The 23210-nt window shown below is 47.2% G+C and overlaps 1 protein-coding gene and 1 pseudogene across 1 annotated transcript; one reads left to right on the top strand and one right to left on the bottom strand.

Annotated features, from left to right (window-relative positions):
* Positions 1-1082: 1082 nt before the first annotated feature.
* GGCX (gamma-glutamyl carboxylase) lies at positions 1083-14210 on the bottom strand. Its single transcript, XM_037806593.1, has 15 exons — positions 14104-14210; positions 13591-13761; positions 12460-12618; positions 11962-12127; positions 10254-10332; positions 9711-9817; positions 7973-8136; positions 7364-7629; positions 7113-7244; positions 6615-6766; positions 5914-6083; positions 5635-5765; positions 4670-4817; positions 4299-4494; positions 1083-3908 (listed from the first exon to the last, which is right to left on the bottom strand). The coding sequence occupies exons 1-15, from the start codon at positions 14144-14146 to the stop codon at positions 3725-3727; spliced, it is 2268 nt and encodes a 755-aa protein (XP_037662521.1). The 5' UTR covers positions 14147-14210; the 3' UTR covers positions 1083-3724.
* Positions 14211-21392: 7182 nt separating this feature from the next.
* Positions 21393-22741, top strand: LOC119512718 (annotated as a pseudogene).
* Positions 22742-23210: the final 469 nt, after the last annotated feature.

Raw genomic sequence — 23210 nt, 5'->3', positions numbered from 1 at the left:
CGTGGAAATTGCCGTAATCCTTGAACACACCTATGCAGTTGTGTTCTTTGGGCTGTCCCCTGGCCCAAAGAAAAATTTGTGACCTCCTGTGCAGCATAGCTTTCTAATTGATGCACTGACCAAAATTCCTGTCCCTTTTGTGGTTTTCAACTGTCTAAAATTGAAGGGGCTTACACATAAATCCTATGGAGTAACCTGGAGAGGAGGTGGAAAGTGGAAGCCTGACACCGATGAAAAGCGGTGGTTTCTCTGCCCGATACCCTCAAATGGCTGCAGTTTCCTCAGACCAAGAGTTTCTTGCCAGGTGCAAAGCAGAAACAAGACAGCCTACAGGCCTAGAACTGTTTCCCTGAACTGCAATAATGCTGAGCTCAATGGCTTGAGATGAGGTTGAGAGAAAATTGTTGAGCATGCGCAGACTGGTTAAATGCTTGGTCAGAACGTTAAAATGATGGCCTTAATAAGGGTGGGATTTTTTAAGTAGTTTAGTTAGATTCAGCTCTATTAAGATAGCTTTAGAATTGGGGTGGGTTAATTCTGGGCTGACTCAAGGTCCTTCATTAAACATTAAATGGGCTGTCTCCATGATCATAAAATGATCAGGGGATCCAAGTGGGGTCCAGTCATAAAGCTCTGACAATTCCAAAACAAAGGCTGTCATTACATAATTGTTATGAGAGATTAAGGCAGCTGGGTTACAGCTCGGATTTGAGGTTATATCCCTCTTTATAATACACTAGAAAGTAAAAAGAAGTAACGATTCAGTAATCATACTCATTCCCTAAATTGTAACTTGATACTTTATACCTCACTTCTTTTAACAAAGCTGGTTTCACGCTTGAAAGGAGTGTAGAAATAAGATCTTCAGTCCTAGCCCAAGAATGGCTTGAGTTGGGTAGACCCGAGTCATTGTCAAGATAGATGTCCTGGAGTCTTATTACTTCCATACCCTCCCACTTTTGTTCCAGGCTGCATTCTGTCTTTGCCAGTGGTATACTAGTGCTACTCCCTTTATATAGATGGGCAGCCAGATAATGTGATGAGTACACAGTAGTTTAAAAGGTGTTCTCAAACCGTGGGAAGACAGTTTCTCAAAATTTATTAGGTTCAACATAAAATTACAGTGAAAATGCTATGATTCCAAAAGTTTAAGTTTCACTGGTTACAGAGATGGTCCAGGTCCATTGGCCACACTGAGTAACACTGGTTGTAAACTATCCACAAGGCTAGGGGCTAACCTGTAGACAGGTGACATATGCAATATTTTTCCACCATCTATGGTATGAAATGTGTTCAACTTTTTTTTAAGTGTTAGGCCTGTTTGCCAGGAGGGTTAGAAACTTAGGGTGGGAACAAAGATTCAGCTATTTGAGAACCTCCATCCAGCATGCCACTGAGAAGCTTCAGAACGAGTTTGCAAAAAGAGCTTTTAGATGCCTATCCACTGCTTGCCTAAAGGCTAGTAATACCCGTCTTGGCCAAATACGAGAGTGGGGAGGGGTGGTTCTAAACTGGTGGACAGGGCCACAGGTGTTATTTGCTAGGTAAACTTTAGAGGGAGAAGACCTACCCTAGAACTTGCAGATGGGCAGGAACGAGTTCACTCTAAAGGGGACTGGTCCCTGTGCAGCCTGGGGTGAAAGGTTTCCTAAAGACCTGAAGGTGGATGAGCATTCCCAGGCTGGGAGAGCAGCAAGAGCCGAGGAGTGGGGGTGCAAGGAGGTGGGTGAGAAAGCACGAAGTGTGAGACTCCTGGACGAGGGAATGTCAATTATGTAACTTGTTTAGTTTAGAAAATGGGTATTTCACTTGCTTTTCTAGAAAACTTCAAAGGTGGTAACACCAGTCAGGGTCAAAGGAAAGATCCAGAAGCTGGGGGAAGGATAGGAACAGGATTAGTACTGAAGCCCTCTGGCTAAAATGACATTGGTAGCCCATTCCCAGGGCAGGTGCAGGGGCACTGGGCAATGCCTCCTGCAACCTGAACAACCCCAGCTGTATGCCACCCAACAGAGCTCGTCTTAACCAGCATTTAGATGGCCACCTTTCTTCTCCATCCCACCCCAATATTTTCATAGCAGAAATGGGTCAGAGAGGTGGTACACAACAGTTTGAGGAAGATAGCATCCTTGCCCATAATCAAGAAAAGTCCTTTTGCAAGAGAGTTCCCCTCCCAAAATGAAGAGCTGCTTTTCTTACCGGTCAAGCAAACTGGCAAGGACCTGGGGGAACAGGAGAGCTGACTTTACTGGCAAAGGACACAGTGCCAAGCAAAACTGGCTGACCGTGCCCTGGTCTGATGGTAACCAGACCCCAGTAGGAAGCGAGATTCCAAAGTAAAGGCTAGAGAGACACAGAGGTAGGAGAGATTAAATGAACAGACTCAATTGATGGGAAGTAGAACTGATGAGATTTGCAATTACAAGAAATGTCAGGAATGACAACTATGGCTTGGTCCCAAAAAAGTATAGGGTGTTATTACTTTCTAATAAAGGAGAAGCAGGACTGAGTTGGAGATGATTCTAATTAGGATAGCCTGGGTTTGAGGGCCCTGTGGGATACCCAGGGAAGCTAATTAAATATAAAAGTCTAGGGGTCAGCAAAGAAACCAAAGAGTGGACATGATCACCCCAAATGTGCAAAGTGACAAGGCAGCAGCCTGGGAAGAGCCCTGGGACCATGGTCCAAGGCAAGCGGCTGTGGAGCAGTGGGCACAAGAAGAGAAGCCTGCAGAGGGCAGGGCGGTCCTGCTTCCCAGCGCAGTGCCAGGCCTTCGAGAACCTCCACTCCAGGAGGAGCTTCTCAATCACCCTTGCATCCAAACCTCCAAAATGACCGCAAAACATCCCCTGATCCCTCACCAAGTTTGATTACTTCTTGATTTCCATCACTTTCTGCTCACTAAAGGCTAGAAGGGTAAAACTTATACTTAATTTTAGAGAAATGCAACCACCAATCACCTAATTCTTACTAGTTTAACTTTGGTGGTGCTATTCCAACTATTCTCATAATTGGTAGGAAAGAACTTACTGCTCTATAGACAACAGGAACAAAGAAGGAGCCGGAATTATAGTAAACATAAAATTAATTACCCTGTGCATATTTAAAACTGATTCCCTCCTAATCGTACTTCTCACTGAAAGAACACATACTAAGCTGCATTATTTCAGAACTTATTGACAGTGATTCTGAAAATTCCAAGAGGCAGGGCACAGGCCCCCAGTCAGTCTTGACTTCCAACCAACGATCCATCCCTTCCTAGCTGAGTGTCTTTGGGCAAATTCTATTACCTCTCAGCCTTGATTTCCCCAACTGTAAAGTGGGGAGTCAGTGTGATAACACAAGAGGCCTGCTTCACGTGGTGCCCGGCGTGAAGCGTGCCTGAGGAGAGCGAGCTGGTATTTTCATTGTGGCACCTGAACTTTCTCCTCTAGGAGCCAGTCACTTGTATTCTAGGACACTGATTCAAAGCACAGTGAATTCTAGGACACTGATTCAAACTTCCTCCTGGCCCTTCAACCTTGGATTCATAAAACGTACTCGCACTTTAATTTTTTTTAGCTCCTCTGAGCTATCATCTCCAAATTTTAACAAGTTATGGACAAAAAATATATATAAAGAATATCTGAGACGATTTTTCCACCTCCAGGTCCAGTGCGGATGTGGTGGCCCTGCACCTGGCTGCTGTCCCCACATCTGCCACCTAAGGAAGATCTGGCCCCACTCAGAGCTCTGAGTGGTCAGGGGCAGAATTTGACTCAGGATTTGAAGACTCGATGTTTGAAGGACTTGACTCTCCAGCTGGCTCAAAGGGCCGCAAGTTTGCATAGGTCACCTCCTGGGCCAGCTGCTCCAGGGGAGGGCGGCCCAGCACCAGGTTTCGAAGTGAGATACAGGTCATCAGGAAGCTGAAAAAGCGAAAAGAGGCCACCTGCTCCCAACTCCTGTTTCAGGAGAAATTCCTGCCACAGCCCCTGGGGGACCCTGGTCCTACCTCTATCACCCAAGCAAACATGAGAATCTCCCCCCAGTGACTTTCCACATCCCATCTGGAAGGGCACCTCATTCCTTCACACAGCCCAGGTGAGGATGCCAGGGTGGGGTGAGACAGACCAAGCCAGCAGGCTATCAAACCCAGGCTACTTATTCTTCCGTGAAACGAGAGGCACAGTGAGAGACATCTAGCGCTAAGCTGTCCTTTCCTGGGAGAGTCCCTGGTGCCTCCCTCGCCAGAGAAACGTTTCCCAGTTTGCAAACTTCTGATGGTGATGACAAGTACCATTTTGGGTGACACTTACCTGCGGCGAAAGATATAGAGCTTTCGCAGCACGAAGCGAAAGATTCGCTCGTGGAAGGGGCTATTTCGCCGGCGTTCAATCTCCTGGAGCCTTTGCTGACGTCTAAGGAAGGTCTGAACCAGAGGTGTTGGCTCAGGGCCTCCTTTTACTTCCCCCTCCAGCAGAGGCTGCAGTTCTGGAGGTAGGGGCCCTGTTTCTGCCCGGAAGGTAGCAAAAAGAGGAATCACTGAGCGATTGACCATTCTCCCCCTTGGAACTCCCCTCCCACCAGCCAGAGGCTTCAAGTTCCTTCTTCAGTGATGAGACCCTCATTTACAACCCTGGCTCCTTGTGACTGGGAGCTCCCTGGGCTCAAGTCCTCACATGCTTACCACTTCCATTCTCCACCTTCTCCTTCAGTTCCTGCAGATGTGCCAGGTCTTGTTCCAGCGCCACCTCTGTAGTGTTGACGTAAATGTACATGTAGCAGGAAGGACTGGGTGACACTGTATACACCTTATGGTATTCGCCAGCAGGCAACTGCAATAAGGGGAAGAAATGGGCGGGTTTCATTCTCTAACCCCGCCCAAGCCAGCCCGAGGGCTCCCTGCTCTGCCCCGGCATCTTCCTTCTCCTTGTGTTTTGGATTTGGAAGTAACCACCCTCTAGAAACCTGGCTGAGGCCATTCACGGCCCCAGAGGCCTTGGCTTTCTCTGCAGCATGGCTACAGTAGACCTCTGCGAGTGCGCCAGTTGGATGTATTATGTCCCCCAAAATGCCATGTTCTTTAATGCAATCTTGTGGGGGCAGACATATTAGTGTTGGTTAGGTTGGAATCTTTGGGTCAGGTTGTTTCCATGGAGATGTGACCCACCCAACTGTGGGTAATAATTCTGATTAGATTATTTCACGGAGGTGTGGCCCCACCCATTCAGCGTGGGTCTTGATTCGTTTACCTGAGCCCTGTAAGAGCTCAGACAGAAGGACCTCAGTGCAGCTGCAGCTGAGACACATTTTGAAGATGGCCATTGACAGCTGACATGGACATTTTGGAGAACGCCATTTTGAAACACAACCTGAAGCAAGCAGATGCTAGCCACGTGCCTTCCCAGCTAACAGAGGTTTCATGGATGCCAATGACCTTTCTTCAGTGAAATTACCCTATTGTTGATGCCTTACCTCGGACACTTCATGGCCTTAAAACTGTAACTCTGTAACCAAATAAACCTCTTTTATAAAAGCCAATCCATTCCTGGTATTTGCATAATGGCACATTAGCGAACCGGAACAATGAGTCTGAAATAAATGAACTCTGCTCATCTAACCCTTCTGCCATTCTGAAGCCCAGCAAAACACCTGCATCCTCTCTCCTTCCCGAAGAGTCTGGTTCTTCTCTTCTGCCACCAGCTCCACAGTCACCTCCCCCTGCAGCAGCTGGATGCTGGTGTTGCCCAGGTCTTCACTCACAAAGTTCTCCAGGTGCAGCCCTGCCAAGGGCGAGGGTGAACTCACTCCCAGCCAGATGGAGCCACCACCCCGCCATTGCCACCACCCTCAGCCGTGCAAAGCGCTGCCCCCACCCCTCTCAACTGCATGCGGTGTTCCTGGCCAGGGTCTCCTCCCCTCCCTGCACACCTGGAAAGTCCGCAATGAAGACCACATCGGTGTAGTTGTCCAGGCTGCTCTTGATCTCCTGGAGCTTGGCCCTCCAGGGAGACAGGTCCCTCAGCAGCGGCTGCAGCCAGGGTGTCCGCTGGAAGGGGGACCAGGCGGCCTGCACGATGTCTACACGAGGGTCAAAAATCCTGATGGAAGAAAGCCACGGTCACCCACCTGCCAGGATTCCAGCCCTGTTCCTCTCACCTCTATTTCTAGGTAGAGGGAACAGGGTTTCCAGATAGAAGAAACGGCCTTAGGTCAGCAAGTTACGGCCAGTCCTGGGCAGAGAGGGGGTGCAGAAGAGATTTTTTGTTTACAATTTTTTTCTTTTAATTAGAGAAGCTGTAGGTTGAGAGACAGATCATGCATGAAATAGAGTTCCCGTAGACCACCCTTTAGTAAGACCTTGTGTTAGTGAGGCGGGGGAAAGAGATTTGGGAGCCCTGGGAAGAAAGGGGGGTGAGTGGCTTCCTGGGGAGAAGGCGCGATGCCAACAGCCTCAAAGTTCACTTTTCTGCTGGGTGATGCTGCCCCCTGCTGGAAGCCATCTGCGATGCCCACAACCGCACCAGTGGGGACGTGCACCCGAGGACAGCCTTTTGAGCAGGACCACCCTGGGGAGCACGGGCGGTCCATCCTGACGGAAGGAGCCCCTGTGCTCTGCTCCTCTTGCCCACCTCTGCTGGAAGCGGTCATTGATGGAGACCCAAATATCAAAGTAGATCTGGGGCTCAGTGACATTGTACTTGGGAAGCAGGCGGCTCAGGCAAGTGGCATACTGCTTCAGCATGTCTGCATGGTCCTTCCAGCGCCGACTCTGGGTGAACACCTGCCCCAAACCCTCATGTTAGTCCCACCTCACCGGTGTCACCCTCCCGGACGGCGCATGCACGGTCAACGGCACAGAGTGATCCCTGCCAGCTGCCCAGTGTGGCTGGGAAAAAAAACTCGGCTTGCCTGTAGGGGGATGAACTTTCCATCGCTGGGCTAGGGGTACTGACCTTCCCTAAATCTTAAAGGTAGAATCTCCATTTGAGGAAGCAAATGAAACTGCCCTATCTCGACCCAAGGCAAAGCAGACCCACATTCGTTTTACTCCAGGCTGTAGGACCCAACCAGACCCTAGAGCTCCAGAGGCTCTGAGCAGCAGTAACTGCTGGCCTCAGACAGCTCACCCCAGGGTTGAGGTAGCCCAGCTCGCCCGTGCGGCCATCGCGGTAGGTGATCTTCACGTGCTGGTGGGAGCGGGAGTGCACCATCATGTCCCAGGAGTAGCCATAGAGCCCGTTGGTCCAGTTGTTATAGCCCTGGGAGGGGGGGCAGACAGGGCATCTGCTCCAACCGTGACGCTCTACCGTGGAGGCGCCACAAAGCCAGCCTCTTCCCACCTGCTGACAACTCCGGCACCTCCTCAGCCCCCACGCACCTGGGTGAGGAAATGGGAATAGGGCAGGAAGAGCTGCTCCAGGAGGTAGAGCAGGGTGAAGGCGGCTCCCAGATGATGGCGCAGCCCTGACTTCTGCCCATTTTTGGTCCGGCTCCTCTTATACACACAGGAAGCACTGGGTTGAGGGGCGGCCTTGAGGGGCAGCAGTTCCTGCAGCCTCTTGGGGCAGAGGGTTACCAGCTTCCGAGGCCACTCAGGGGAGCAGAAAAGAGGGCTGCTGGCCAGCATGACGTAGGGGAACATACCTAGGAAGCGGCGAGAGAAGCGGCATCTCGGGAGCTTGGCTGGGGGGAACTTGGGGAACCCATCAGCCCCTTTCCTGCAGGAAGCTCTCCCAGGCGTCCCACTTTCAATGACAAAAGTTCTGAATTATAAAATACTTGTGCTCCCCAGATATTCCTCACCACACAATACACTGAGTCCAGAAGCCCCAACCCTCCCATCCCAAAAGAATCCCATCTCACAGGGACTGCGTTTGGCTCGCTTGGCTCCTGTTCCCGCTACCTCCCCTGCCGCCCCATAATGCCTCTGGCTGGTCCCTCCCTGCAAGCCTGTGGTCCTCTTTCCTGGCAGACCACAGGCACTGACCAATGCTGAAGAGCTGGGAGTTCATGCAGTGGAAGTAGGACACGAAGATAAGGCCAATGGGTCTCGAGGCATCGAAGAAGAGCAGGAAACCGGCGGAGAGGTCGAGCAGCAGCCCACACCAGTGCACCACCAGCAGGCTCGTCATCTCCTCGGACAGCACGAGCCTACAGATCCGAAGCACACAGGTCAGTTACCTGCCCACTAGAGAACTCGGCCTTCACAGCACAGTCGCAGCACAAATGCCTCTGCCACCACGTCCTTGCCAAAGACCTGCCCTCATGGGCGGTGGACAACTCCTGAGGGGACACCACAAAGGAGTTTTCTAACCCCTTTTCATTTCACGTATTTTAGGCGCCCACATTTTTTGAAGAGACCTTATGTAGTAAGCAAGGATAGACCTCCCAGTGGCTAACGTAATAATGAAGTCAAGCCTTGGGAACTGGGAAGTAATTGGAAGAAGACCAAAGTAAAACAAGAGGAAAAAAGAAAGGAGAAGAGAGAAATAAGAGAGGTGAACTTCTGTTTTGTCAAGAGTTGGTGATCATGATGTGCTAGTTTGAATCTGTTATGTACCCCAAAAGGACTATGTTCTTCTAACCCACTCTTGTGGGGACAGGCCTATTGTGGGTGAGCTCTTTTAAATTAGGTGTTTTCATGGAGATGTGACCCACCCAATTGTGGGTGGGCTCTTTTGATTGGATTATTTCTGTAGAGATGTGACCCCCACCCATTCAAGGTGGGTCTTAGTTCATCAGAATCCTTAAGAGAGCTCAGGGAGAGGGAGCTCAGCGCTGTCAAAGACCAGACACTTGGGGATGCAGACAGAGGGGTGTCTGGAGGTGCTACGCTAAGAGATGAAGCCCAGAGTTTGCCTTGGAGAAGCTAAGAGAGGACCCAGAGATATGTAGAGAGAAAATGCCCAGAGACATTTTGGAGACAGCCATTGAAACCAGAACCAGGAGAGAAGTTAAGAGAGGACCCCCAGATGCTTAGAGAGAAATGCGCTGGGAGAAACAAGCAAGGATGCATAAGAGCTGAGGGAGAAAAGCTAAGATAGAAGCCCAGAGACATTCTGGAGAAAGCAACAGAAACCAGAAGCTAACCCTGGGAGGGGCCCAGCAGACTCCAGCCCTGTGCCTTCCCATGTGACAGAGGAGCCCCAGATGCCATCCGCCTTTCCTCAGAGAAGGTAACATCCTACTGATGCCTTAATTGGGACATTTTCATGTCCTTAGAACTGTAAATTTGAGAACTAATAAACCCCCATTTTAAAAGCCAACCCATTTCTGGTATTTTGCATTCTGGCAGCTTTAGCCAATCGAAACAAATGGTTTATGGAGCAGGGACACTGACTCTGCAGTCTCCTCAGTACACTGCTCGAGAACCCTGACAAGAAGTTTGGGTGGCAGCCCAAGGACACAGGCACTACCAGGGGCAACTGCTGGGGGCACTGACTCAGTTACTGAGCCACCTGGTTCTGGCTCTTTCCTTTCTTTTTTTACTTCTTCTCCATCCTTTCCTGCTGATACCACAAGTCTCCCAGGGGCAGCTGGGCCTCTGTCTTGTCATATCACTGATTCTGCCTTCTGCTGAAAAGAAAGAGTAGGAGTTGACAGACGAAAGCCTGTGGCAAATTCAGGCCAAGCAGGAACTGCAGCCGTTCCACCAGCTGGGAGAGCAAGCACACCCAGCTCTGTGCCCGGGATTCAGCGAGGCCTCTGCCCTGACCAGCCCTTACTTGAAGGGGCTGAAGAGCCAGTGCCGAGACAGGTATTCCATGGAATAGCCTTCAACCCAGTCTGCATCCAGCTTTTTCACACCCGCAATGAAGTACACGATGAAGATCTGCAAACCCAAAACGTAAAATCAAGTTCAAACCAACAACAAAAAAAGAACTGTGTCTTCTACAGTCAAGAATAAAGTGAGCTCTGATCCCAGTCTGGGGCCTAAGGAAAAGGAGCTCTGCCCCTTCACTGATTCATTTCAGATATACACTCTTTCAACCCGACCAGTTCCAGGCACCTGGGAAAGAGTCAGGAACCACAAACATGAGCCTTTCCCTCAAGAGGATGCTAATCTAGCAGGGTCAGAGCTCTGTTCTTTCCTGTGACAGCATGAGAGAACTCAGAGGTTAGGGGATTGGAAAAACTGGAAAAGTCAGCCTGGCTTTCCAGCAAAAGGGGAAAAAAAAAAAAGAGAAAAACCAGGGAGGCTGAGAAGAGTGCTGCCTGGCAAGGAGGTGGCCCTCAAGGAGCTTCTCCCTCCTTCCTGAAGCCCATACCTGGCCACGCAGCACTGTGTAGTTCCAGAGTGGCACGTGTGCGTTCCTCTTCCGGGCACTCAGCAGGCCGTCCACAGACCTGCCCGGGGCGGGGGAGAGAGCACTGAGGGGACCTGTGGGTCCCGTCCCATCTCTAGCACTTCTACATGGGATAATCCTCTCTCTCCCAGGAACATCACCCACGTCTTCTCGGGTTCTCTGGGCTCTTCTGAGGCCTTTAGAATTATATGAGCCAACTGTAACTGTGATTATTCTAAGTTACAAGAGGAAATATTACTGGTAAGCTATAATCACAAGTTTAGTGTCAGCTGCTGGCAGCCAGCAAATGTGTGCTAGTGGATCAAATCAGGAAAAAGACTACAATGCTAGGAAATTACTCAAAAAGGGAATGAATTTGAGGGCATGTTTGAAAAGCTAAAAGTGTATGTAATATATGTTGCATTAAAAAAAAAAAACAAAATACTCAACAGTAGACTAACACAAAACACTGACACTCCACAGGCCTGGAGGCCAAGAGGCAGCGCCAGAAGGTACCTGCTAACAGGACGTACCCTGGGAGAAACAATAGGCCCAGGCTGCAGGGACCGGGAGTATGGGGGAGGCAGAGGTAAAGCAGGTTTTCAAGAAGCTGGTGAGTGATGAGGCAGACTGGGAGAGGAAGAGGGTTACACTTGAGGACAGGAGCACTTGAGGACAGGATCAAGGAGACCTGGACTCTCACTTCTGCCTTTTCCCTGTTCTGTGACCACAGCCATGTCCTTAGCTTCCCTGAGGCTCAGTTACTTCATCTAAAATGGGTTCAGCACTGTGGACTCATGCGGTTGTAAGGAGGAAAAACTACAAGTGTTCAGCAGGGTGCCCGGCATGTGGAAAGCCCTCGTTAAGAGACGGGTCTCTTTTCCAAGTCATAAAAATGGAGCTTTTCAGGGATGTCCTATCAAAACTGCCTTGTAATACTCTACGACCAGACCTGGCCAAACTGAATGAGTTTCCAGGCTTACAAAAGGGGAACTCATATCTGTGTATTAAGGAGCAAAACATAATGACGTAAATTTTCGACAAATTCGATATCTGCTTTTTTTTCTATACTCGTCTTTCTGCCAACTTGCATCGGCTTTTCAGTGAACAATGCACAGAGTCCTTGGAGGTCAGCTGACCTGCCACTGTCTGCAAACCCCTTCTCCGCCTCCCCTGAGAGCTGGTCCTCCAAGCCAGAGAAGGCAGAGGGCAACCTCCTCCAGGACAGCCTTGCCGCGGCTCTGGCAGGCCTCTCCTTCTGACACGATCCCTGCCTCACAGCAACTTCTCCTCTTGGTTCTAACTCGGCCCCTGGGAGCGACCACAGAGAGTGTGCTTCCTCTTCCACATGACCATCCTCGAAGGATCTGAAAACTGCTATGCCTGGCTTTCTCTTCTTTCTAAGGGTTACAGGAAGTGGCTAGATCAAGGCACCTGGGGAGATATGGAAAGGGTGAAGGGGTGGGAGTGGAGCTATTTTGCTCTTTGTCATCCCAAGCGCCCCAACCTGGCTGATCCACCCCTCGTCCCCAAAGCCACACAAATTAAAGTGCCACCCGCATAACCACACTTTGCAAAATATGGTTGAAAATGTGCTTGTTGGGCAAATTCTAGGACAATGCTAGGTCCCTATCTCTGGTAGCCATCCCGACGCAGCCAAGCCTGCCCTCCCAGCCCCACAGACTCATACCAGTAGTGGTGTGCATCCATGAACGTCAGCTGAAAAGCCAACAAACCATACAGATAGGAGTGGTTGTTCCACGACGTCTTGTCCAGGAGAAACACATACCAGTAGGGCAGCAGGAACAGCACACAGCTTATCCTGTAGCACAGGCCCAGCATCATGCCCAGGGCCCCTGGGATTTGTGGGGGAGATGATCAAGAGGTCAAGGGGTTACCACCAGCCCAACTCCTCTGGGACAGGCTGTGGGTGGGACTGAGAAAAGTCACCAGGCATTTTCTAAGCAGGCAAAACTAAAGGGAGATTAAGTGTTATTTTAACATTTTAAAAAGCAGCGGAGTTACAGGGCCACAGCTCCAACGACACACGGGTAAACAGCATGAAAGGATGAGTCACAAAGAAGGGAGATAAGCAGTCCAGGACTTTGGTCATTCACCAGCATGCTTTGTGCCTCTGGGTTTTAGGCAGACCAGTGCATGCTCCCTTTTCTCCCACAGTTCCCCTCACCCAGAAACATGATGGTGTAGACAAGATACATCCAGTCCAGTGGCAGCGGACGCAGGACATCCAGCAAGGGGAAACGGCACACCTCTAGCCCATCCAGGTACCTGCGGTCCAGGGAGCTGAGGCCCCGCTCCTGGGGAATGTCTAGCAGCATCAGCAGGCCTGAGGAGGCAGTGAGGGGAGCGAGCCCGTGAGGCCTGGCTAAGGAAGTGGTGGAACCCAGGATTGTGCGCCCAGCACTTGGGTCAGACTTTTTTTCCTAATCCTGGGCCTAATAATTACTGAGTACCTACTCTATACAAGGCGTCAGGCAGCTGTGTGACCTTGGACAGCCACTGCAGCTCACTGAACCAATTCCCAATCTCCGGAAGGAGGCACCTAACATTTTATAAGGTTATAGTGAGGATGAAATGAAAAAAGGTATGAAATGTTATAAAAACGATTAAGGTTTCAATATTTATAAAGATATGTCCTACTGGCCAAAAGAAGTACTCTAAGGTGGTACTTCTCAACTTTTTCTGCTTCCTAGCACACGCAGAAAACAGTAGTATTTGGACAACATACACTGGGGTAAAAGAAGAGGCTACTCAGGTCAGAAATTCAGCTTTAAGTTAAAGAAGGGTTTCTCAGCCTCAGGACTATTCACATTTGGGGCCAGATAATTCTTTGTGAGGAGGGGCTACCCTGGGCTGTAATTATAGGACTTTAGCAGCATTCCTGGCTCCTATGTGGACGCCAACAGTCCCCCCACCCCAGTTGTGACAACCAAAAATGTCTCCAGACACTGTCAAACGTCCGCCAGGGAGCAAAACTGTCCCTGGCAGAACATTGCTGGGCTGAGGGGATCAATATTTCATCACATCCGTAATACCATTCCAAGCACACCTGCTGTGGCCTAGAAATTAGGAAGCTCTGGATTAGGAAGTCACAGCCCAAATGTTTGATTGCTGTCCATTGTCTCAGGAGACAAAGTGGGGTTGGATCCTAAACTCCATACAGACCTCTTCCATTATATCAATAACTTCAGCTCAAAGGAAAAGGGAGTTAAGCCCGTAATAGCCAAATAATGGACAAAGGATGACTGCCATTCTCCCACCTCCAACCAAACCGGCCCCTCCCGGAAAGCGGACTCACCAAAGAGAAAACGGAAGACCGCCAGGTTGGCAGGATCCGTCGGTCGATTCAGCAAGGTCACCAACCTCCGCCAGCTGGACACATCTGTCCACTCAACCCCCAAGAGCTTCCCCATCCGGCTGCTCTGCCTGAGCCCTGGGGCCTGTCCAGCCTTGTCTCTCTGTACTTTATCTGTAGTGTAGGTGGGGGGAGGAAAGGGGGAGCTTTAAAATGGGCTCCTCCCCCCAGCACATACCTCACAACCCCACCATTCCCAGGGCTTTCGCTCACCTGGGCCCCCCCACTGACCTCCGACTACAAGAAACCTCCCTCCTTGCAGCCCCCGCACGCCAGGATCCTCCAGAGCCCCCGGACCCCTGTCAGGCGACAGCCCCTCTAGCCGCATCATCACCTCGACGCTGCAGACAGCCCCCGCTCCACATGCCCCTTCCCAACCGAGGCTGCCTTCACCAGGCCCCGCTGGGCGGTCCTTGCCCCTTCGTTCTGCGACGCGGGACGGGGCCCAGAACCTACCTGCACCGGGGGCCACCCGCGCGCACTGAGCAGCCCCAGCCATGACGCCGCCACAGCGTTTCCACCTCGGGGCCGCCAGGGGTCGCTCCCATAGGCCCCGCCCCCGCGACGCGTCAGCGCCCAGGCGGCCTGCCGGAAAGCACCAGCACTGTCGTGAAAGGCCGCGGCCGGCGGCGCCGCTCTCCTTGCTTGGCGGCAGGGGGCGGAGCGGGGAGTCGCGGGCTAAGGCGGTGGGTGAGGGAGGCGTTGTTCTCGTCTGCTAGCAGCGGAGGGGCGACGGTGCCCTCCGACCGCCCCGCTTCCTGAGCTCTGCACAACTGACCCCGGAAACCTTCCGAGGTCCCCCGCTCTCTCGACTCTAGGGAGGCCCGAGGCTCCCCCAACCTCCTGCGGTGCCTCCTTCCCATCAGACGCCCCCAGGATGGAGGGTCCCTGCGGGCGGCCGCATAGAGGACCACCTGGAGGGTTGCCCGCCCGAGAGCCAGCGCGCCCAGTCCCCACCTTCTCTCCTTGAACCTGCGAGCAGCACGAGGGTTTGAAGGCAGAAAGGAGGCAGAACAGGCAGTGAGAGGAGTGTGGTGGGTCAGGCAAGGTGCTTAGAGAGGTGAGTCTTGAACAGAACTGCTCCACGACGGGCCACCATGAAAGAGGACAGAGTCCCAGAGCAGCGGCTTGCAAGCATTTTTGGCCTCAGGACCCCTTTGCACAACTGAAAATTATTGAGGACCCCGAAGAGTTTTGCTTTGTTTCGATGCTTACTGTGCTAAACGTTTATACTGAGACATTTTTAAAATAGGTATTGATTAACTAAAAAATACAATAAACCCATTCCCTGTTTACATAAATAACATTTCTGTGAAACGTAAGTGTTTTCCACACTCAAAAAATTGAGTGCCTGGCTTAATTGAAGACATCTGGCTTCTCATATCTGCTTCTGTATTCGATGTGTTTCAAAATGTTGATTGAAGTAATGTGAAGGAAATCCGGCCTCACAGATAGCTTAGTTGGAAAAGATAGAAACATTTTAATAGCCTTTACAGGTAATTGTGGATGTTCTTTGATACCACACCTAAACTGTACAAATGGTAGTTTTTTTAAAGGTTAGATGCAGTGTGGAATCTGAAACCATATTAGTGAACTTTACGGGTTACTATATTAAAGTCACTGATGTATCTTGCATTTTGAATGGATCTTGGGTCTTTTACTCATGTGTGACTTTATAAAATCATACATATGGTCATTTGAAAACATTGATTCACTGAATTATGTACATCTTCCAAATGTTAACGCATTTCAGAAAGCACACATTTAATTTTAATATAATCACTGATCTTATCAGCACAGCCTTTTGTACCCTATCAAGGTGGCAGATACAAGTTTTCCGAAATTCTAATTTTCACTTGAAAGCTCAAATTTTATCACTGGCAGCAGATACTGTGTTACTTTCCTTGAGGAGACAAACTTACTCCTTTCGTGTTTGAAAAAAAATTTCTGCCAAATGCCCCAGTCTGTGTAACCAAGGTTGGTTTGTCAGACGTTCTTTCAAGTAAAATCATGTTTCATTAAAAAAAAAAAATACAGTAGACTCAAACAAACAAAACAAGGGCAAAGGCTAGTTGAACTGGTGGCCTAATTGCTTAATTGCACAAGTGTTTTTTCTTGGATAAAACAGGAGACAAGCATTGTTCTTGGGTGTGCAGACATGCTGTATGCCCATTTCCTATTTCTTCACACAAAACATTAAAAAGATGTGTACTCTAGGGTCAATATTTATTGATAATAATTTTACTGCTCCATCAAGGATGTCTTAATTGAAAATGGTATTGGTTTTTTTAATTGGAAATGCCAGAGAATATGGTGCCTACTGATATGACAGACTGGTGCTACTGTCTTCCTTCCTGCTAGGATGCCAGCAGTTTTATTCCTCACTGGTTTTGCATCATCAGTGCAAATGTCAACACGGTAAAAAAGGCAGATGCCATCTCAGTATTATTATGGAAACAGTTTTGACCTTATAGACTCCAGGAGTTCATGGACCACACTTTGAGAACTGCTATCCCAAAGAAAAAAATGTTTGGAGTAGACATTAAAGTAGGGATTACTGGGGACAGATGTGTTTGTCAGGAGGATTACTGGGCTAATAGTGTTTGTGGTAGTTTGAAGCTGAATGGTCCCCAGAAAAGATCATGTTCTTGGAGTTGGTCCATTCCTGTAGACCTATTATGGGTAGGAATGTTTGATTAGGTTGTTTCAGTTGAGGTGTGTCCCAAGTGGGTTTTAACTTTCTTACTGGGGTCCTTTATAAGAGATGAAATTCAAAGAAGCACGCAGAGAAGCTGACACACAAAAAAGCTACAGAAGATCTAAAATGGTGGCATAGAGAGGAGTGGAAGCTAAGTAGTCCCCCTGGAACAACTTAAAAAAACCAGAAACAACTAGTAAATAATCCGGAATAACTGCAGGGGGACAGACGTGACCGTCCACTCATCATACACCAACCTGAATTGGGAGGAATCCCCGAGATCACAGCATAAAATCTGTAAGTAAGAACTGCGGATCCAAATCGAGAGACCCCTCCCCCACAGCCCGAGCTACAAAGCCTTGTGGTGCCACAGAGAAGCTTTCTCCCAGCAAGCGAATATAGCTCAGCTCCAACTGGGGTTTTAATTAGCGAGTGTGAACTGCTCAGTACAAGGTACGAATCCCCAACAAGTAGACAGAGGCTTTGGGTGACGACTGACCTTGGAGAGCCGGAGGGTTGCCTTGGACTAGCTCTGTTCCTTTTTCGACTCAGTGGAGAAAGCCTTGGCCATTTTCAGTTCCCAGTTCTGTGACCCAGACTGGTGTGGCACAGGCAGAGAGAAACCATTGAAATGCTAATGACCTTCCCCTAGGGCATCTTATCTTCTCTAAGAGGAAAGGGGTGGGGCCCAGCTCTACTACCTGCCTTTCATTCAGAACTTACACCAGTCAAGAATTATAGGCTAATCTTTGCATCAGGCTGAGAGCGCCCCTGCACGGCCCGGCGGCCCAGGCCCTCCCTTGAGGGACGGCGCGCACTAGTGACATAGCACAGCCTTCCCTCAGCAGGGGTCCTGGAAGATCACAGCTGAGAAGGGGGGCCCGCTCGGAAAACCCAGGGATGCTACGTCAATGCCGGTGGTTTGTGGGTCAGCGACAGAGAAAATCTGGGGCAAAACTGAAATGAAGGCTTAGACTCTTGGAATAGCCTTGAATCTCTGGGAACACCTGGGAGGTTTGAATATTAAAGCGGCCCTGCCTCCCTGACCACCCAGACGCATGCACCATGTTCAGGGTGGACGGCTCCAACAACAAACCCAAACTGAGTTCACCAACAGAACCCCACAAAAATAATTTCCCCACACACCACAGAGACAGAGTTGGGGAAAACTGACTTGAGGGGTATAGGTGACTCCCAGACGCCATCTGCTGGTTGGTTGGAGAAAGTGTACACCACCAACTTGTATTTCTGAAAAATTAGATTGGTATTTTTTTTTTTTTACAACTTGAAAGAACCTTATCAAGCAAAGCAAATGCCAAGAGGCCAAAAACAACAGAAAATCTTAATGCATATGATAAAACCAGACGATAGGGAGAACCCAATCCCAAACACCCAAATCAGAATATCAGAAGAGACACAGTACTTGGCACAATTAATCAAACAATTACAATCGAGGAATGAAAACATGGCACAGGATATAAAAGACATGAAGAAGACAATGGAACAGGATAAAAGGGACATAAAGAAGACCCTAGAAGAGCATGAAGAAGAAATTGCAAGAGTAAATAAAAAAAAAGATCTTACGGAAATATAAGAAATTGTTGGCCAAATTAAAAATACTCTGGATACTCATCATACAAGATTAGAGGAAGTTGAACAACGACTCAGTGTCCTAGAGGTCCACAGAACAGAAAATGAAAGAACAAAAAAAGAATGGAGAAAAAAATCAAAAAGGATCTCGGGGATACGATAGATAAAATAAAACATCCAAATTTAAGACTCATTGGAGTCCCAGAAGGGGAAGAGAAGGGTAAAGGTCTAGAAAAAGTATTCAAAGAAATTTTGGGGGAAAACTTCCCAAACCTTCTGCACGATATAGATACACAAAGCATAAATGCCCAGCGAACTCCAAATAGAATAAATCCAAATAAACCCACTCTGAGACATACTCTGATCAGACTCTCAAATACTGAAGAGAAGGAGCAAGTTCTGAAAGCAGCAAGAGAAAAGCAATTCACCACATACAAAGGAAACAACATAAGACTAAGTAGTGACTACTCAGCGGCCACCATGGAGGTGAGAAGGCAGTGGCATGACACATTTAAAATCCTGAGAGAGAAAAATTTCCAACCAAGAATACTTTATCCAGCAAAACTCTCCTTCAGATTTTAGGGAGAGCTTAAATTTTTCACAGACAAACAAATGCTGAGAGACTTTGCCAATAAAAGACCTGCCCTACTTCAGATACTAAAGGGAGCCCTACCGACAGAGAAACAAAGAAAGGAGAAAGAGATACAGAGAATTTTAACAGACATATATAGAACCTTACATCCCAAATCACCAGAACACTCATTTTTCTCTAGTGATCACGGATCTTTCTCCAGAATGGACCATATGCTGGGACATGAAACAAGCCTCAATAAATTAAAAACAACAACAACAACAACAACAAAACAATCGAACATTTTCAAAGCACAATCTCTGACCACAATGGAATACAAATAGAAGTCAATAATTTTTGAATTGTAACTCCACTGTTTACTTCCTACATGATATAAAATACACAAACTCTAATGACAACTCAGTGGTTTTGAACTCAATGTAAAACATGTAATTTTTTGAAAGAACTATATAAAGGTGGGGGAATGGAGGAGTATAGGTACATAGTTTATGTGTCTTATTGAAATTAAGTTGGTATCAAAGAAAAACAGGATTGTTATGGATTTAAGAGTTTAATTTTAAGCCCCACAGTAAACACAAATTTTCAGAGAATATGACCATAGAGATGAAAAGTAGAGTATGGGTTAAGAGAAATGGGGGAAGGGGCAATGGGGAGTTAAGAAATGAGTGTAGGGTTTCTGTTTGAGGTGAAGGGAAATTTCTAGTAATGGATGGTGGGAAGGTGATAGCATTACAACATTCTAAATGTGATTAATCCCACTAATGGAATGCTAGGGAGGGGGTGGAATGGGAAGATTTAGGCTGTATATATGTTTCCACAATTGAGGAAAAAAAAAAAAAGTCTAAATAGATGACAACTGAATGCCAGGGATGACCCTGGATGGGATGTGAGGATGGAGAACAGGAGTCTCAAAGGGACACAGTTGAGACGTAAGGAAAAGGAAATATGGAATGTAAGCTTTGTATCATTGTTGAATCTCTTGTACTTCTTAGCTGTGCTTAATGGGATTGCATTAAAGTGTGTTCTTGTTCATGGGAATTGTATATGTGAATTATAGTGTTTGTTCAAGGATGTGTGCAGCTAGCTCTCATATGTTCAGAAGACAGAGCAATAGATGATCGATGATAGATAGAGAGGGAGGGAGGGAGAGAGGGAAAGAGATAGTGGTGTGACAACATGTTAAAGTTAGTGGATCGGGGTATCGGGGGGGGGGTCAGGGAATGCTGGAGTTCTGTGTATGGGGTTTGTATTGTTTTTGCAACTGTTCCTATAACTTTGAATATATTTCAAAATAAAAGGTGAAAAAAAAACCAAAAACTACAGAAGTTGAGAGAGAAGGACTCACACAGAAACTCAGAAAGAAAGCCACAGACAGTAGCCAGAAGCTGAAAGCAAACCCAGGAGAGAAAGGAGAGACCAGTAGACGCCACCATGTGCCTTACCAGGTGGCAAAGGAGTTCTAGATCGATGGTAGCTGGTCTTCAGGAAGAAAGCATCACCTGTTGATTCCTTGATTTGGACATTTTCATGGCCTCAGAACTGTAAACTTGTAGGTTAATAAACCCCCAATGTAGAAGACAATGCAGTTCTGATATATTGCATTTCAGCAATTTTAGCAAACTAAACAGTGATCCTTCAGTCAATATCTGGCCCACTTCTGGGTCATCGTAAGAGGCAAGGTGAACCAAGTCATTTTGGAAGCCATAGATCTATTTAGGTGATGGATCTCTTAGTCCACTTTCAAACCCCAGCTCAAATGGATCCAGTGTAGCTTGGGAAATTTGAGCTAGTTTTCCTGAGACAGCTCAAAGTTAGATAGTTCCATTAAGTTCAGTCTGTTAAATGCCAAGGACTAGACAAGTTCTGGCAGAGGAAAAAAGATGACTAAGTTGTGACTTCTTTCCTCTAGGAGTTTAAGTGTGAGGAAAAGAGATGATAATATAAGAAGGTAGAAATAATAGAATAATAATAATAGAATGTAGAAAGTCAAGATATTATTAAATCAGGATCAAAGGGCTATGAGAATAGACCTATAGACCAATAGAACAGAATTGGGAATCCAGAAATAATCCCTCACATCTACAGCCAATTGATCTTCAAAAATGGTGCCAAGTACACTCAATGGGGAAAGAACAGTGTCTTCAACAAATGGCACTGGGAAAACTGGAAATCTGCATGCAAAAGAATGAAGATGGACCCCCTACCTCACACATCGTATACAAAAATCAACTCAGAGTGGATCAAAGCCCTAAATATAAGAGCTAAACCCATAAGACTCTTAGAAGAAAACAGGAATGTCTTCATGCCCTTGGATTTGGCAGTTGATCCTTAGATATGACACCAAAAGCATGAGCAACAAAAGAGGAAATAGATAAAATGAATTTCATCAAAATTGAAAACTGTTGTACATCAAAGAATATTATCAAGAAACTGAAAAGACACCCTACAGAATGGGGGGAAATGTTTGGAAACCGTATATCTGATAAGGTTTTAATACCCAAAATATGTAAAGAACTACAACTCAATAACAAAAAGACAACCGAACTTAAAAATGGGGAAAGCACTTGAAAAGACATTCCTCCAAAGAAGATATTAAAACAGCCAATAAACACATGAGAAGATGCCCAAAATCGTTAGCCATTAAGGGAATGTAAATCAAAACCACAATGAGAGGAGAAAGCCATGGAAGCAAGAAGCTGAAAGCAACAAAACCCAGAATAGAAGGGAGAGACCAGCAGGCACCACTATGTGCCTTGCCGTGCAGCAGAGGAGTCAAGGGTCACTGGCAGCTGGTCTCCAGGAAGAAAGTATCACCTTGATGATTCCTTGATTCAGACATTTTTCTCAGCCTCAGAACTTCACTCCATGGATTCCTTTATGCACCCCAGGCCAGAAGATAACCAGTCAATAGTCAGCAGAATGTGAAAGAAATCCTGGAAAACTAAACAGGTCTTTATCAAAGCAACGGGGAAAAAAAGAGGATGAGCATGTGATGGCATCTGATGCTGAACTTGATGCTAAACTTGAGGTTTTTCACTCCATTGAAGACCTTCCGAAGATAACTGAGAGATATCAGCAAATACTCCATGTTATATCAGAGGAAGACAGTGAGCTAGAACTCTTTTTAAAGTTTCAAGCAGAATGGGATGCAACTCAAGATGGCAAAATGATGGATGCCACTGGCAAGGTACTCTGTTCTTCAGCCAAGCAAAGATTAGTCTTGCATACTCCCCTGTCTCATCTGAAGCAAGAAGCAGCAACATCTACTCAAAGGGCAGTTATCTGACACCTTGATGACAATCTGTTGGAATAGGCATGCACAGAATGCAGAGGAGCTCTGCTGTGGATGAAAATTGTGTCCTAAGAACTGGATCCAGTTACCTTAAAACAAATGGAAAAGTTCAGAAAAGTACAGCTCCAATTGAAAAATAGCAAAGCTTCTTCTGACAAGTTAAAGATGGACATATGTCAGAAAGTGGATTTACTTGAGGCTAGTCACTACAATATGTTATCTCATTCACTCACTACCTACCAAAGAACACTGCTTGAATTCTGGGGAAAAAACAGCTTGAATGATGTCCCAAATCCATGGGTGATGTATTGGCCTCTGCCCATCTGATTTTGTATCTCTCAAGCGACTACAAGACACTACAAGCAAGCTTACCCAAAACTATAAAGAAGAGCAAATAGAAAACACTTGTATTACTGAAAACCTCAATAAGTTAGTTCTAGTAGAAGGGGAAGCCAGCTTGAGAAGTGAACCAGCAACCAAAGATCACAAGGAGAAAATTTCCAAATGAGAGAATTTGGAGCACTTTAGTTTTCTTACTCTGAAAATGTTGCAAAAGGTCTATCTACTTGTAGATTTCCTGAAAGGAGAGGATTTTGAGAAGAAATTCTCATTTCTCAACCTCCTAAGTCTTAGTTCTTCAAGTACTGGAAGATTTACCCAAAAATGCCAGACTGCATTTGGGAGCCTCGATGCCAGTCTTACATCCCAAGCACATTTTATGGGGTCCAAGCCTATTGGTCATTCCTCCAGATTCCTTCTTTCACAACACTTTGACCTTGGCTTTCATGCTACTGGAGCTTTCAACACTTCCAACAATGGTAGCCAAGACATGTCAGCCTGGTTCAATCTATTTGCAGACTTGAATTCACTTTCAAACCCAGTTGCTATTGGATACTCAGGTAATGAACTTTTTAATGCTTGACTGAAGTTATAATGTCACTTCGGTGGCTTTGAGATATCAATTTTCCTTTGTGGAAAGAAGTTTATATTGTAATCTTTACACAAACCATGGTGTCACCTTATCTTGGACAGTTGGTAAGACCACATTTGAATCTGTGATGTACACCTTTAATATCCTGGGGGGGGGGGGACCCAACCACAATGAGATACTACTCACACCCAATGGTATTGCTTAAAAAAAAAAAAAAAAAGGAACAAACCATAAAACGATAAACAACAAACAGCAGAAAATAGAGATGATGCAGTAAAATTGGCACCCTTGTACATTGTAGGTGGGAATGTAAAATGGTGGCACCGCTGTGGAAAACAGTTTGGTGGCTCCTCAGAACATTGAAAATATAATGATCAAATGCCAATTCCACTTCTAGGTATATACCCCAAAGAATTGGAAGCAGGAACCGGAACAGGTACTTGTTCAGCAGCATTATTCA

The sequence above is a fragment of the Choloepus didactylus genome, chromosome 17 (genome assembly GCF_015220235.1).
Source record: "Choloepus didactylus isolate mChoDid1 chromosome 17, mChoDid1.pri, whole genome shotgun sequence".
Lineage (NCBI taxonomy): Eukaryota > Metazoa > Chordata > Mammalia > Pilosa > Megalonychidae > Choloepus > Choloepus didactylus.
This window is presented reverse-complemented; position numbering and strand designations above follow the sequence as displayed.

Excerpts from the sequence above, each read along its gene's own strand:
- GGCX (XM_037806593.1), bottom strand. The coding sequence starts at position 14,146 with ATGGCTGGGGCTGCTCAGTGCGCGCGGGTGGCCCCCGGTGCAG. Across the intron at positions 12,128-12,459 it reads CTACACCATCATGTTTCTGG|GGGCCCTGGGCATGATGCTG; the intron begins GTGAGGGGAACT and ends CACAAATCCCAG. Across the intron at positions 6,084-6,614 it reads AATGACCGCTTCCAGCAGAG|GATTTTTGACCCTCGTGTAG; the intron begins GTGGGCAAGAGG and ends TTCTTCCATCAG.